The sequence below is a fragment of the Phocoena phocoena genome, chromosome 2 (genome assembly GCF_963924675.1).
Source record: "Phocoena phocoena chromosome 2, mPhoPho1.1, whole genome shotgun sequence".
Lineage (NCBI taxonomy): Eukaryota > Metazoa > Chordata > Mammalia > Artiodactyla > Phocoenidae > Phocoena > Phocoena phocoena.
Genome location: NC_089220.1, coordinates 139,953,844 through 139,969,281, shown reverse-complemented (window position 1 = coordinate 139,969,281; position 15,438 = coordinate 139,953,844). Strand labels below are relative to the sequence as shown.

The following is a 15,438-nucleotide window of genomic DNA, read 5'->3' as shown; positions in this document are numbered from 1 at the left end:
TTGGAATGACGCAGACTCCAGGATCTGGCCCTTGCCCACCTCTCTCCCTTCTCTCCTCACTCACCAGCCCCTCCCCCCAAGTGGGTGAACTACTTCGGTTTCTATTAATGTTCCATCCTCTTCCCATCTCTTCCTCTCTTAACTTACTCCTGGCTCACCTGACCAGGGCCCTCAGCTTTGTCCCCACGTCTGTAGAGCCATCCTTGACCTTCCTCCCTTTGCCAGCCCAGAACTCCCCATGTCCTTCTAACATCCCAAATCTCCTACCTATAGATGGCCATCTCGGCACCTCTGTCACTTGACTGCCTTTCTCGTGGATGTGCTTCTCTCCTTCTGCTCCCAGGAGGTTTCTTACAGTCAGCGTCTTATGGTCTTACCTTCTGCACAGTGCCTGGCACAGAGGAGTCCTCAGTGACGGAGAGTGTGGAGAAATTACTCAGTGGCTTATGCGTACAGAGCACACTCTAGTTGCTGAATCTAACCTGCATGTGAACCAAGTCTGGTTCACTAAGACAAAGACCAAGCCTGCCTTTCTGGGGTTTATAATCTAGTAGGAACAGTGGTCCTGAACTATCCATTCCTAGGGCTGTGTGTTTGGTCTTGAAATGGGAATAAATAAATCTTTGGCCAATATAATGCTAGCTTTTCTAGTTTTCTTTACTTTTTAGGTAGTTTAAACCCTAAATAGTCTCTTTTCCTTCTGAGGAGAATATTCCAGGTCTTATGTCCTTGCATATAGTAGGGATGGGATTTAATAATCCCTATATTGTTGTAATAATGCTGCATTTGTTCCCTTGGTGAAATTCAGAGATGCTACATTTACCCGAACAGTTTGTCAAGTATGAGCTCTTATAGAATTGGTTAGGACTGTCTAGCTGTTTCCACACATGGGGATATGAGAGTAAAGCTGGCAGTTATGTTGGAATTGGATAGCGGTCCACTGCTTACCACTTAGAGAGGTAGGATATACGGGGAGATGGAGTAGTTTAGCTTCCAGATAGGTAGGGTTATAGGTAGACTATAGGCATGTATAGGCCTAAACAAGGTGCAGCAAGCGCTTAGTCTCCCCGGATTGGGAGGGAACCAGACTGATAGGCTTTAACCTGGAACCCCCCAAAAAGAGCTGCATTTCTGCTTCTGCCATTCCTTCATTCGTGTCACCCTCTGTTTAAAGTTTCCGCTTCTCTAGAAAGGGCCAAAGGCCTAGAGAGAACAAGGTAGCAAGATCTTGAGGCCTGCATGCAGAAAGAAAAAAAAAAAAAAACTAAAGAAAGTGATTAATTGAGTGAAGTATTTATGCCAAGAGTGATGTAGCCTCTGAGGGAAGAGGTGAGAAATGTCAGAAGGTGTGAGTGAGGATGAATAAGAAAAGCAGAAGAATGTCAGTGTTGATCCTAGTAGATGGAGCAATACAAAGAGCAGGAAGAAAGAAATCCTGGAGCAGAATTCCTGGGTCACTCCTTTTCACATCAGCAGTTAGAAACCGTTGGGCCCCAATATCTCTCAACCGTGGAAGGTGGGCCGACCTCCAGCTTGAATGTTTGAACTGTGTGCCTCCTTCTGCAAAGTTGCCTTGCAAGTATAGCAGAACTCAGAAACACATCCAAATATGGATGTGTTTACATGGGAAAGCCAGTGTGTTTAAAATATTATTCAAGTCTCCAAGGATAGGAATTATTTCTGGAGAATTATATTTGTTGGTGGAAGCTATTTTAAATAGTTTCATGTACTTTTCCCCCTGTCATTCATTAAAGTTTTTCATTTTCTTTCCTTTTGGACTTTAAAAATATCGACTAGCTTTCCAAAAGGTATTTCTTATTATAGGACCAACCAAATAAAGTAAAGATTTAAAAAGTGATGGGAAAATATAATTGAAGCCCGGAATTAGGCTCCATAGCAGAAGCAATAACTGCTCTTTCCCTGGGAATCTTTCCTGAGCATAATGATGTAACCTCAGTTAATGTTCCCATTATTTATTTGCTTTTTTTTATGAGCAGATGATAAGGGAGCATCTGCTCACAGCTTAACTACATAAACAATAAACTATGATACATTCATGAGCAGAGGTTTGTGTCCCAAGAAAACAAAGCCATTAGACTGATACGTAGTTAGTAATTTTCATAATGGTTATTGAGTTGCACGGCAATTAGGCATCCATGGTAAGCAGTTGATGTAAATTCTAGAAATAAACTTTTATACATCCAAACAAGATTTTTATAATTTCTCTCTTCTTGTTTAATTATCCAGAATTTATAAAGAGAAATATTGATCATTTCCCTGGCAGCATGTGCCATTTAATTATCGTTTCACAGGCACACACCCACACCCCCCCCACACACCCCCAATGGGTAAGCATGAGGGCATTCTGTGACACTTGCCCCGTTGCCCTGTCCCATAGCCTAGGGACTGTCCGTATCTCCCCTCCACTCCTCACCAGCGAGTGGAGGAGGGGGCTACAGTGGTCCCTGTCCTTTCAGGGGGCAGTCTAGAGCTACGGGCAGAAGAGGGCATGAGGGTTGTCGTCTTTGCACCCAGAGCGGTAGATGCTGAGTGTCACCAGCTTTGAGAACTACAGCCCTGAGCTCCTCCCCAGGAAAAGAGGCCTGCCTCCCACCTCAGTGACCTTGCCAGAGGCAACACCTTTGACCAGTGCAGTTAACTTTTTTTTTTTTAAACATCTTTATTGGAGTAGAATTGCTTTACAATGGTGTGTTAGTTTCTGCTTTATAACAAAGTGAATCAGTTATACATATGTTACCATATCTCTTCCCTCTTGCATCTTCCTCCCTCCCACCCTCCCTATCCCACCCCTCTAGGTGGTCACAAAGCACTGAGCTGATCTCCTTGTGCTATGTGGCTGCTTCCCACTAGCTATCTATTTTACGTTTGGTAGTGTATATATGTCCATGCCACTCTCTCACTTTGTCCCAGCTTACCCTTCCCCCTCCCCGTATCCTCAAGTCCATTCTCTAATAAGTCTGTGTCTTTATTGCCGTCTTGCTCCTAGGTTCTTCATGACCTTTTTTTTTTTTTTCTTAGATTCCATGTATATGTGTTAGCATACGGTATTTGTTTTTCTCTTTCTGACTTACTTCACTCTGTATGACAGACTCTAGGTCCATCCACCTCACTACAAATAATTCAATTTCATTTAACGTTTAAAATGCAAGTAACCCTGAAAGAAGCTTGACTGCACGGATAGGAGGAAGAGGGGGATGGCAAAAGCATCCCAGATCTAAAGCGGGGCAAGAGTGTCACCCGGATGACAGGAGGGCCCAGAATGGGGAGGCTGAAGCCAGAGGCTTCTTAAAGGACACACGCTGGTTAAGGGATCTACCCCCTGCCTCTGCCTCTATTCAGCAAATCAAGGCTGTGCTAGGAGTTATTTTAGATTTGTCAGGCATGGGAGTAGGGAGAGGAAACATGGTCTCCGTTACACTGGGTCAGCCCTCAGTGGCTCTGAGACTTCGAGGTTTCTCGGAACACAGATGCAGCCTTGGTCATGGCTGTTCCATCCCCTGTGGAACTGATATGAGTTTCCTCTGTTTCTAGATATCCAGTCACAACTCGTTCCTTTTTATTTTTATCCCTTTATTTATAGTTGTATCATATATTTTTTATCCAGTAGTAAAAATCCAGCCGTGGTTATTTTGGTTACATGTTAGCTTGATGCTGGCATATCAGTTATTGCCACCACCATCCTGCTAGTTACCTAAACTCTAAACCAGGAGTTAGTTGTCTTTAAATTACTCTCATTCCCATACCCCTCACACCCATTCAGTAGCCCGGTCGTGTTCCTTCTCCCTGCAGGGTAACTCAGGTCTGCCGCCTCTTTTCTGTCCTCACTGGCAATAAATACCCTACTTCTTTCCTTCTTGCCTGGACTATTACAGTGGTTTTTCCACTTGGTCTCCCTGCCTTTAGGCTTTCTCCTTTCAATCCATCTCACACTGCTGCAAGAACAATCTCTCTAAAGCTTAGCTATAATCATGTCACTTCTCTAACCAAAACCTTCTATTCCCTGCATCAAGCCAGATTACTCACAGACACCTTCAGTCCAGCCTCATCTCCCCTTCCTCGAATCCTGAGCTCCAGCGAGACTATACCATTCTCTGCCCCTGCTGTACCCTCCCCCTCTTCCTTCTCCTCCTGTCTTTACACTGGGGCATCCCCTTCATCCTCATTCCTGAGTGTCTAAACTCCTCCAGGTGAAGCAAGTTGGACATTCTGAAGGCACACAGGCCGGAGTTCTGCTTCAGACTTCCTAGCGTGTGATCTTGGGGGTGATAATAGCCCCTGCCTCATGGGGTTGCTGTGGGGATGACCTGAGATCATCCGTGTAAGTGCCTGGCACGTAATAAGAGAACAGTCACAGTGGCGCTTGTTATTATCATCCCCGTCATTGTCCTTCAGTGGCTAACTCAGGTGCCACCTCCTCCACGAGGCTTTCTTTCTGTCCCAGTCTGAGAGGACATTATGTGGGGTGTCTGCTCCCCACTCAGGCAGTTCCACAAGGTAGCCATCAGTTGAGTCTGTTCCAGGGACAGGTCAGACTTACTACTTAAATGGAAAACTGGCCTTATTTATTAAACCCAGAGTGATTGGTGCCTTAATGATAAAGAGATGCTTCAACATACTATACCAGATTGCTGTGTCAAACTTCGTCGTTTATCTATAATAGAATTGTCACTTTTTAAGTGATCTAAGTGGTTAAGTTCCCAATATGAGGGTCTCAGAGAAACCAAACCAGGAATCAGAAGCTTCTCCCCCTCCTTCTGATGTGCTGATCGTACAGCCACACCTTCCGTCTCTCCGCACCTGTCTCCTAGTGTTCTGTTCACACTGCCTGTCTTTAGTAGGCGTGTTAGATCATGACTAAGCTACAGCCTAGTCCAAGTCTCTCTAAGAGACCATCTGCAGTAAAGTCCTCTGAGCTGATTGTTTAAAATGTAGATTCCCGGGCCCATTCTCACAGCTTCTGAACCAAAATCTGTGCAGTTTGGGCCCACGAACTTGCATTTTAGCAAGCTTACCCAAATAGTCTTTATGTGCACTAAACAGAGTTTTAAACCACTAACTTGGATTCTGTTCTGTGGGCCTGAGAGAAATGCTGTCTTTATGAGTGTTCTTAATTTTTAATTTTAGTGCTTCTGGGGATTCTCAGTATTGTCCAGCCCCAGGGTGCCACTAAAATTTTATATCTTCTGCCTGTGTTATAGAATTTGCTTCCGTGTTCTATCTTCTTACCTACACTGTATTGTCTGGCCACACCTAGCAGTCAGTGCAGGAACTTAATTATGTTCAGTGTATGGTTATTAGACATTTGGCTTAAGTTTTAAAGACTAATCAGGTTAACTTATAGGTTAAGCTTATTCAGAAACATATGTAAACCTGAAGTAAGTTATATTTAAAGGCTTAAAACTTAAAAATTTGTCCTGATCTTAACTGAAAACTCATATGGTATATTTGATTGCTCCACAGAGAATGCTAACGTATTACATTCTTGGCACGATTCTTTGGTTTTAGCTTACAGCAATAGGATATACTCTACTGGTCATCTGCAATATATTTTATGGATCAGAATTCCTTACAAGTCAAATTTTTAAAACTTTGTGAATAGCTATCATATATACGATTTAAATTGACTGAGACTCCAGATAAGTTTCTTTTTAAAAAATATTTATTTATTTAATTTTTGGCTGCATTGGGGTGTCTTAGTTGTGGCATGCAGGATCTTCGTTGTGTGTGGCACGTGGGCTTCAGAGCACATGGGCCCTGTAGTTTGCAGTCTCTAGTTCTGGCTCCCGTGCACAGTAGCTGCGGCGCTCGGGCTTAGCTGCCCTACGGCATGTGGGACCTTAGTTCCCCAACCAGGGATCAAACCTGCGTCCCCTACATTGGGAGGTGGATTCTTAACCACTGGACCACCAGGGAAGTCCCAAGTTTCTTTTTAAAATGACTGTTTGTAAGAAATATAAATAACAGTACACAGCATGGAACTTCCAGTTTGTTTCTCTAGACACGCATGGTGAGTGTGAAACAGTGATGTAGACTTTTTTAGTTACCTCCCCTTCCCCCTACAATAAAGCATTTGGAAGAGAGTTTCGATCTATATACCTCTTTTCTTTGTGATTTGGTTAGAGGTTCTCAGACTTTGTAAATTGTTCTTCTTTCAGGACAGAGGCAGTAAAAAATTTTAAGATGGAGATAATTTTAAATAAAAGTAGATAGGCACCAACTTTAGACTTAAATTAGCCATATCTATTTTAATTTTATTATAAATGCTAATGTACACTGATTTGACCATCAGTGTACCGAAATTGCCTTGGAATTTTCGAAATTCTATTTTGAATCAGAAAGACTTACTAATTCATGAATAAATAAAGGTGAAAGCACCACATAAAAGTGTTTTTTTTTCTTTCCCACTAGGTTTCTGTGATGGTGAGAACGACGTACATGGGGAAGGTATGAATTGATTTCACCTACCTGTGCTGAGTGAGATACTGACTTTAGTATTCATAACCTTCTTTCAACATCGGGACTAGTTAATACTCATGTTTTCAGGACTTCCCAAAATGCTGACAACTGCTGATGGGTTTAATTTTCTGAGATGCTCTATAAAATTAAGGCTAGCCATGATCAAGGCCACGAGAAAGGAAATGTGTGGTTAGGTTACAAGGCTCCTCATCATCTGAGTCCCACAGTCCCACAGTCACAAGGTTGTGCAGGGAAGCAAAAGTGGTAATCACGTGAAAATATTAATAAATTTTGGTCACTTAAGCCATTAGCTGTTCCAATATCCTTCCTTCCTCAGCTGTCTTTCTCTGCCTGTTTAGAAAGATTTGTGAGTCAGTAATCGACAGATATAAATAATGTGAGGAAAATGCAAACTGATTGCAGAATGAAATTGCAAATCTTGCAGAAGATAATGAGTTTCATAAAGCTGATTAAAGTAACGTTGGAGGGCTTCCCTGGTGCCGCAGTAGTTGGGAATCCGCCTGCCAATGCAGGGGACACGGGTTCAAGCCCTGGTCCGGGAAGATCCCACATGCCGCGGAGCAACTAAGCCTGTGCACCACAACTACTGAGCCTGCGCTCTAGAGCCCGCGAGCCACAACTACTGAGCCCACGTGCCACAACTACTGAAGCCTGCGTGCCTAGAGCCTGTGCGCCACAATGAGAGAGGCCACTGCAATGAGAAGCCCATGCATTGCAACAAAGAGTAGCCCCTGCTCGCCGCAGCTAGAGAAAGCCCACGTGCAGCAACGAAGACCCAATGCAGCCAAAAATAAATAAATAAAATAATTTTTTTTAAAAAAAGGTAATATTGGAGATCTACTAAATGACTCTCGAAGCCATTGACAAATGAGGGTCTGACACAGTTCATTTATTCATTCAGTACCAGGCACTGTTTTCTCTTCCCTAAAATTTTATAATCTGGAATTTAGTTTTCATAATCTAGAAGTGAACAACTAAATTAGGTTTATGTATCGCAGCAGTCAGGACTCGTGGGGAATATGATAAATGAGGAGCATCTTGCACCAGAGGCACAATTCTTTTTCATTATCTTATATACTCGTTTCTGGGCAAGCCATTTTAGGCCATGAGTCAAACCATGAAAAGTTGAAACAGCAATAAATATCTAATCCACTAGGACAGAGATAAAGAAATGGCTTCAAGGTTCTTTGCATTCCCCCAGTGACTTCTCTGAAGAATTCCCAACCAATCTTGGATATGAAGAGACTAAAAACAATGAACTACTCTAAGGAAACAATCCCCTTTGCGGTGCTGGAATACACTCCAGCCATACTCCTGTGACCAAACTCTTACAAGAAGTAGCCTTGAGTCATGAAGCTACCTCACTCAGCCCTTGAAACTTTTCCTATCATCTAGCAGTACATTACAGAAACATTTTTTAATTCTTGAGTCATTGTATGGCTTTATAAAGGCTCTCAAACCTATTATTCCTGTCCTCCAGTTTGTTGAGAGAGGGCTGTAGGGCCAGTGTTTACCAGGTACTATTTTAAGCACTGCCCACCAGTGCATAAAATAAAGGCCCTGCCATCATGGAACTTACATTTCTGAAGCAGTTTACGTTGACAGTTAGACAAGTTAACAAGGAAGCCAAGAAAAGGAAGAAAACAAGAAGGTTGACAAAATAAGCTTTTCCAGAGAGAGTGGTTTGACGATCAGAATTAAGACACACCTGGGATCATTGATAAAGCCTGGAATATTTGAGCAGAAATGACTGCTGTTGTGATGGTGCTGAGTAGGTCACCTGTAAAGAGCATTGCCTCATTCTCAGAATTTACTCTGAAATTTCAGTCTCTTTGAAGTGGCTTCTCTCTGGGGTCTGTCATCCTGTGTGGGGCTAAGACAGGACAGTCATGACAGTCACCCTGGAGCTTACGTGGTCACCAGAACCTAACAGCACTCGTAGTTCTGAGCGTCACCCGTCTCTCTAATGAATCCCCTTCCTAACATCAGATCCCTTAATTCCTGAGGGTTGGCCCTTTGTCTTCTTGTCTCTCTGAGAACAAGAAGTTTTCCCTTTTTTATGGCTCAGCACTCCTGTTTCACCTGGCAGAAAGCCCTGGATTGGTCCCTTGATACAAAGCCAGGCTGTTTTACAGGCTTTAAGAGCCAGGAGAGGGCCCTTCAGCTGCCCAGCCTTAGTCCTCTGGGTTCTCAATTCCTCTTTATCCCCCACTCCCAGCCTATGACCAGGTAGCTTTACTGCCACCATGTCTTCCATGTAATATTCCTCTTCTCTCTTTGTTATCTTCCTCATTTCCTCTCTCCTGGATTTTTGTGGGTCTCTCCTCATCCCTTTTCTTCCGTCCTCTCCTCGCCAAGTTTGAGGGCCCTTCCTGATCTGGCCTCGACCTTCCAACCCTTCTCCTTTACTTTCCCTACACTCCAGTTGAAAAGAGCAGCTTTGCTCAGTAGTCGTCCACCACTTCCTCTCTCTCTAGGCCTTTGTTCTTATTCCTCCCTCTCTGGGGATGTTCATTTCCTGTGTCCCTAAAGGGCTCGCCTCAGTGCCGAGCCCCAGAGGCCAGCGTGGGCTCTTCCCGGTCTACCCTTGAGCAGCACTGGGCCTTCGCTCTTGTGGGCCTCCCCCGGCTTCTCCTTCCGGGCATGGGTATTCACATTTTGTCCTTTCCCCTGACTAGAGTATAAAGTCCTCAAGGGCTGAATCCATGTCTTACTCACCTATGCCACACCCATGGTAACGCTCAAAACACCTTCCCTAGTAGACAGGCAATAAATATGTGTTAAATCAATCACTTTTACAAAGATAATTGGTTTGGCCAAAGGTGGGATGGCTTCCTTCTAACACAGTGAATGTGCTTCTTCTCCCTTTTAGTTGTGTCTTTCCCCAGCCCACTGAAGGAAGAGAATCTGCTAAACATTCCCAAGCCACTGCCAAAACAGCTGTGGGAGACCAAGGAGGTGGGTGGACAGCTATGTTTTTTGTCACTGAATATTTGTACTTCAGAGGTCATCGTCAAATTCTGCTGAGGAGAAAACAAGAGGAATTGGGGAAAAGGCAGCGCGGATGTCTGGGGACAGAGATAGGAAGAATGTACTAGGGAATGACGGTTCAAATAAAAATTATCGTTGTTGATGAGCTAGTACAGTGATCTCTTGCCTTCCTAATTTTCTGGATTTACTCATTCAGAAAAACCTGTTGGTCCTTCACATCTCATTTGTATTACAAGAAGCACTGAAACCTGGTTACAAGTCACAGGCAGATTTTTCTGTTTTGTAGCCAACAGTGCCTTCCAGTCACCAGCTTCTGTCCAGAATTGCTGGTTTACCAGATACTACTTAATTTAATCAAGGCCATTTGACCCGAGTCCTCCAGAAGTCAGAAAGGAAGTGCTCTGTTAAATGGTTTCTAAGAGCCTTCGAGTACTTGTCCCTGTCTCCACCATGGCTCTCTCTGTAAACTCACCTGCTGTGGAAGAGAGGGAGGTCCCAGCAGTACCTGAGTTGGCCTTTCTTCCCATAGAGAAGCTGTTGCCTTTGAAAGAAAACAGTGTGTCTGCCCTGGCCCTGAGATGTGCTGTTGCAGTTGCTTGTATTGTCTCGTGCTTGACCATCGCCACCTGTTCAGGCTTCCTTTAGTCAGTTCCAGTTTCTTCTGCCAAGTCTACCAAAGTCATCATTAGCATTAGGGTGGGCTTGAATGGTCTTTTGTAAAAGCAAGATGTTTTGATGTTTAGTCTTTTGGGGAATAAAAGAGATTTAAAATTCACATACTTAAACACAGGAGAAGCAGCCCACTGTCTTTGGCTGTGGAGGCCCAGGTGGTTTTGGAGGCTTTTATCGGAGGACAACTGTATCTTCCCCACAAAGTGGGCAATGGCATCCACTCTTCCCCAAGTACCAGGGAAGATGTGCTCTCTCTGGGAAGAGGTGTTCGTCTCCTCTTTTAGTTCTTTTTTTGCCACACCACACAGCTTGCAGGATCTTAATTCCCTGACCAGGGGTTGAACCCAGGACCACGGTAGTGAAAGCGCCGAGTCCTGACCACTGGACCGCCAGGGAATTCCCCTCATCTCTCTTAGTTCTTATGGATTTGCAGTTCTCCATAAATCATTTCTGGGCTAAGAGTTGAGTCAATAGGTTCATTCATTTTATATATATATATATATATATATATATATATATATATATATATATGGCACCTGTTGCCAGGCATCCTGGGTGCAGGAATACAGCAATAAACAAAATGAAAGTCGCCCCCATCCTGGAATTTAGATTCTAGTTGAAATAATTTTTTTCTTCTGACATTAATTTCCTCTTTCTTCATCCTGTTTTATTTTTCTCTTTTCTTCTTTTCCTCTCAGGCCAACTGGAAAATGAATGTTTATTTAAAAGCTCTGTATGAAAAACATTGGCCTTTTATAAGAAAATAATATTCATCTAGAAGATAAATTAAGAAAGCATCAAATTAAGAAAATTTGTTAATATTATGCCTCCGTTATGCCTGGAAAAGTCTAGTCAAAGCTTAAATGGCCGGCTTCCCTGGTGGTGCAGTGGTTGAGGGTCTGCCTGCCAATGCAGGGGACGCGAGTTCGTGCTCCCATCTGGGAAGAGCCCACACGCCGCGGAGTGGCTGGGCCCGTGAGCCATGGCCGCTGAGCCTGCGTGTCCGGATCCTGTGCTCCGCAACGGGATAGGCCACAACAGTGAGAGGCTCGCGTACTGGAAAAAAAAAAAAAAAAAAGCTTAAATGGCTGCCTTGTGGGGATGCTGTTTATATGTGCTGACTCTCATTTGCACTGACTAGAGTCCCAAGATACCTGCAAAGACGCTTTTTAAAAAGTTGAATTTGGCTTGACAGTAAGCCCAGATTTCTGTGTCTCTCCCCAGATCCAGTCCCTGTCAGGGCGCCCTCGATCCTGTGATGTCAGAGGTGGCAGGTAAGTAATGTTCTTTCAGTTCTTGGCTCGGAGGGCATCCTGAAGGTTTTCCCAAAAGGAAAGTCTTACTGCTTCATCAGAGAACTCTTGAGAAATTTCACTTGTTATATATAAGTTGAAAGTCAACTGAATTTTCACAAAACAACAGCTCCCTTTTGGTACTCATATATCATTTAAAGTAATTATATTACATAATTGCAATAACAAATAAAACCGCCATAAATACATTAGAGAATAACACAGCTGACTCTCAGTAAACACACAACTCCACGGGTAGAAGCAGAAGCGTGCCCGCGTTGGGAGGGGCCCACCAGCCTCGCACCTATGGCAGCTGTGGGCCCCTGGCAACTTGCTGACACAGAAGTTAACTAAGAGAGTTTGTACAAATGTACTGAATGCCACAGAACCATACACTTAAAAGGGATAAATTTTATGTATGTATGTTTTACCACAATTTTTTAAAAATTAATGGAAGATGCATAAATAGGAAAATTTGCAATATAAAAAGAATTTCTATGGAACAATTAATTAACATATTTAGGAGTATACAACTTTACTCCCTGAAAGATTTGAGACAGCTTTCAAAAATATGTGTAGTACTAAAAGATTAAGATGTTCTTGAGGAAATTGGGACCAAGGAAGCACACGGAGACGACAGTTAAGGAAGCCCACACGTTGACAGACACTGTGAAGACGCAAAGACAGAGCCCATCAGTGCCATCACTTGAGTGACACAGACGCTGGGCGATTCTCGCGCGGGTCTTCGCAGAGAGGGCCGAGCCCTTGGGACGCACGGGCGGTGTCCGGAGAGCGCCAGGGGAGCCACCTGGGGCTGTTGACCACAGCATCCCTCAGGGCTGCCCCACGGGCTTGGAACCAAAACCCGCTCAGAAGCGGCAGCTCTTTCCGGGGCCAAGATCATGTGGCTCGAAATCAGGACCCTTGCCTGATCTAGCTGAGTACAAGCACGCATTTCAGAGGGTCTGCAGAGGAACTAAATCTACATCAGGCCATCCTATTTATCATTCTCCCCAGTAAAGCCTTTTCTGGGTATCTAACTGCAGTGAGTTCAGGGCACTCCATACTCGGTAGCTGGAGTGCAGGCATTCTTTTTGGCTAGTTAAATATAAACGCATGTAATTAACAGCCCGCTGAGCCGAGATGATTGGAAATTCAAAAGGCCAGCCAGGACACGTGACTGGAGAGAAGACCAGCACCCCTAGAGGTGTAGGATGTCCCCACAGATAGGGCTGAGATTCTTCTCAAGAGCTCATTTTGGCTCAATCCTCAGACAAAGGAGTGATGGAGGCCCCGAAGGCCTACATTTCAGAAGGGGGCTACGGTACTTTAAACCCCTTGTCCCCACCCCCCGAGAATCTTGAAGGAGCTGTTTCTTAGATAAGGAAAGTTGCTTTCTTGTTCTTATGTTAGAGATAGAATTCTATTCAGTGATTCCTATTCATTCAGGTATTGATTGACCCCCTAATTCTAGGCACTGGGGTAGAGCAGTGAACAAAACAGATCAAGTCTCTGCTTTCAAGAAGCTAATGCTCTAGTGGAGCGAAATAGGCAAAAACAATTAAGCAAATAAATATATGTCATGTGTTGGTAAATGCAGTGAAGAAAAAGCACAGTAAGGAGAGAGGCAATGAAGGGTGTCTGGGATAAGATGATATGTCACCAGAACCTGGATGAAGGGGAGGGAAGGGCAGAGGGGACAGCAAGACCCTGAGTGCAAAGACCCTGAGGCGGGAGCATGCCTGCAGAGTATGGAGGCTGGTGTAGCCTGACTCAGAGTAAGGTCAGAATCATCAGAGGGTTTTGAACAAGGGAGAACATAATCTGCCTTATATCAGATCCAAGAGATGACTCCAGCAGGTCGCAACTATATTTGGAAAGTTACAACTTGTATTCCTCTCAACTGGAGAGAAATTGCTTTGAATGTCACTGACGACCTGGGTCGTGTTTGTCACAGTTACCTTCTCCATCCTTGCTCTGTGCCGCCAGACGCTGTCCAGCCTTCCCCCCGCCTCCTTCTGCCTTCATTCCGACCTAAGCACCCATGGAGCTTTCTTCTCTCTATCAGAGAGCCCATCTGCCCTCATAGCAAGCAGCTCTGGGTTTTCAAGTTTATTTCCTAGTCCTTGGCCTTAACACTGCAACCAGCCATCTGAGAGACAAAGTATCACATTCAGTTTTTCTACAACCAAAATCATCCTTCTTCCTCATCCATCAAATCGGACACATTTCCTGCTTCCCCATTTCTTTTCAAACCTCCACAGTTATCCCAGTCCTACTTTTACTAGGAAAAGAGAGACCATCAGGAATGAATGCTCAGCTTCCCTCCCGCCCCTACTTCCCCCCTCGCCATCCATTTTTGTTTCTAGTCTTAGGGACACAGGTGTCCCTCTGTTCAAGACTGTTAGCCTCACCCATGTCCTTGACCCTTCCTGAGGCCTCTCTCTCCTGCTTATCCTTCCCTCTTCTATGTTTTCAGCCTTTCCCTCTCTACAAGGTTTTCTCTCTGCATTTAAATATACTTAAGGACTCTGCACTAAAAAGTCCTTTCGTGACCCTGCATTCCCTTTTAGTTACTTCCTTCTCATTTCCAGAATTCTCAGCCACACTTTCTGAAAGAGTATTTACTCTCGAGGCCCCCTCACTGCTTGTCTATTCCTCAACCCACTGTGGCCGGGCTTCCACCCCCACTGTTCCGATGGAGCTGTCCTCAGGAGACATCCCATGACAGGTCCTCCCATATTACAGAAACTCAGTGTCTAAAGCAGAATTCATTGTCTGACCCCACCACCTACCCTTATCCCCAGTCTACTGGTGTGCCTCCGTGTTCCCTGTCCTGGTAGGGGTGGTTCCACCGGTCCCCATGGCAGAAAATCGGGAGTCATTCTTGAGTACTTGCTTAAATATCTCCAGAAGCCCTCCCTGTCTCTCCATCTCCATGCCCTCATTATGTCTAGTCTGATTTTCAGCAGCAGCATAACTCACCTCTCTGCCTCCAGGCTCTGCTTCTCACACCCTGTCCTCCCTCCCCCAAGTCTGTCCTAAGAATGATGATGTCTTTTCCCTGCTCTCACCTTCCACTGGCTTCTTGTCATCAATGCATCAGTTTAAGCCTCATGTGCTTTCTGCCTCCTCCTCCAGGCCCATCTCCCATCATATCCACCCCTCCTAAACTTGACCTTCCTGCGGCAGCTAAGTTCCTAGGGCACACAATATAGTCACGTGCCTCTCTGCTTTGCCTGTGCTGGGAACTCTACCTGAAATGATTTCCCTGTTTAGAGCGTCTGAATTCTCGAGCCTTCCAACTCAGTTCAGACGTCCTCCAGGAAGCCCCCTCCAGCCTGCTGGTCATTCCCTCCATACCTTATACCATCAGGTTCTGTCACTGTACAGTAAGCCCCCTACACACGAACCTTCAAGTTGCAAGCTCTCAAAGATGTGAGCGTGCGTTCACATGTCCTGTCACGTAAGTTAGCTCATGTGTCTGGTGTACATGGTCACGTGTGTGCGTCCTCTACAAGTGGCTGTGCTTTTGTGTTCTTTACAGTACTGTAGAGAGTACAGTACTACAGTGTCTTTATTTCAAGCCCAGCATGTCCGGAAGCAAGCGTAAAAGCAGTGGAATATAGCCAGTTGTGGTAGTTGGGTATCTGGGCTAACTTTGTTGGACTTACAAACAAATTGGACTTATGAACGCGCTCTCAGGATGGAACTCGTTCGTACGTAGGGGACTTACTGCACTACTGAATGGTATTATGTTGCAAGTTGTTTTCTTTATGGCTCTTTCTCTCTGCTCTGTCCGAGTCTCTTGAGGCCCTAATGCCAGTGGCTGGCTCCCAGGAGGCGCTCTGCTGGTGTGTGCTGTATTGAGTCCGGTGTCCTCAATCGAATTCATAATCTCTCCCCGCCGCCCCATTCCTGGCTAACGGCACTTCCTCCAACCATTCTCCTCCTCTTCAGCCTCTTTGTTCTCTTCCTAGATCAT

At 44.7% G+C, this 15,438-nt stretch overlaps 1 protein-coding gene across 2 annotated transcripts in view; it reads left to right on the top strand.

Moving 5' to 3' along the window:
- Nucleotides 1–15,438, top strand: part of CRTC3 (CREB regulated transcription coactivator 3) — a 97,370-nt gene that overhangs the window by 72,808 nt on the left and 9,124 nt on the right. For both annotated transcript variants that reach the window (XM_065871792.1, XM_065871793.1), the window contains exons 7-9: nucleotides 6,430–6,465; nucleotides 9,371–9,456; nucleotides 11,386–11,435. In XM_065871792.1, the coding sequence (XP_065727864.1) occupies nucleotides 6,430–6,465; nucleotides 9,371–9,456; nucleotides 11,386–11,435 (172 nt within the window). The remainder of the gene's footprint in view (nucleotides 1–6,429; nucleotides 6,466–9,370; nucleotides 9,457–11,385; nucleotides 11,436–15,438) is intronic.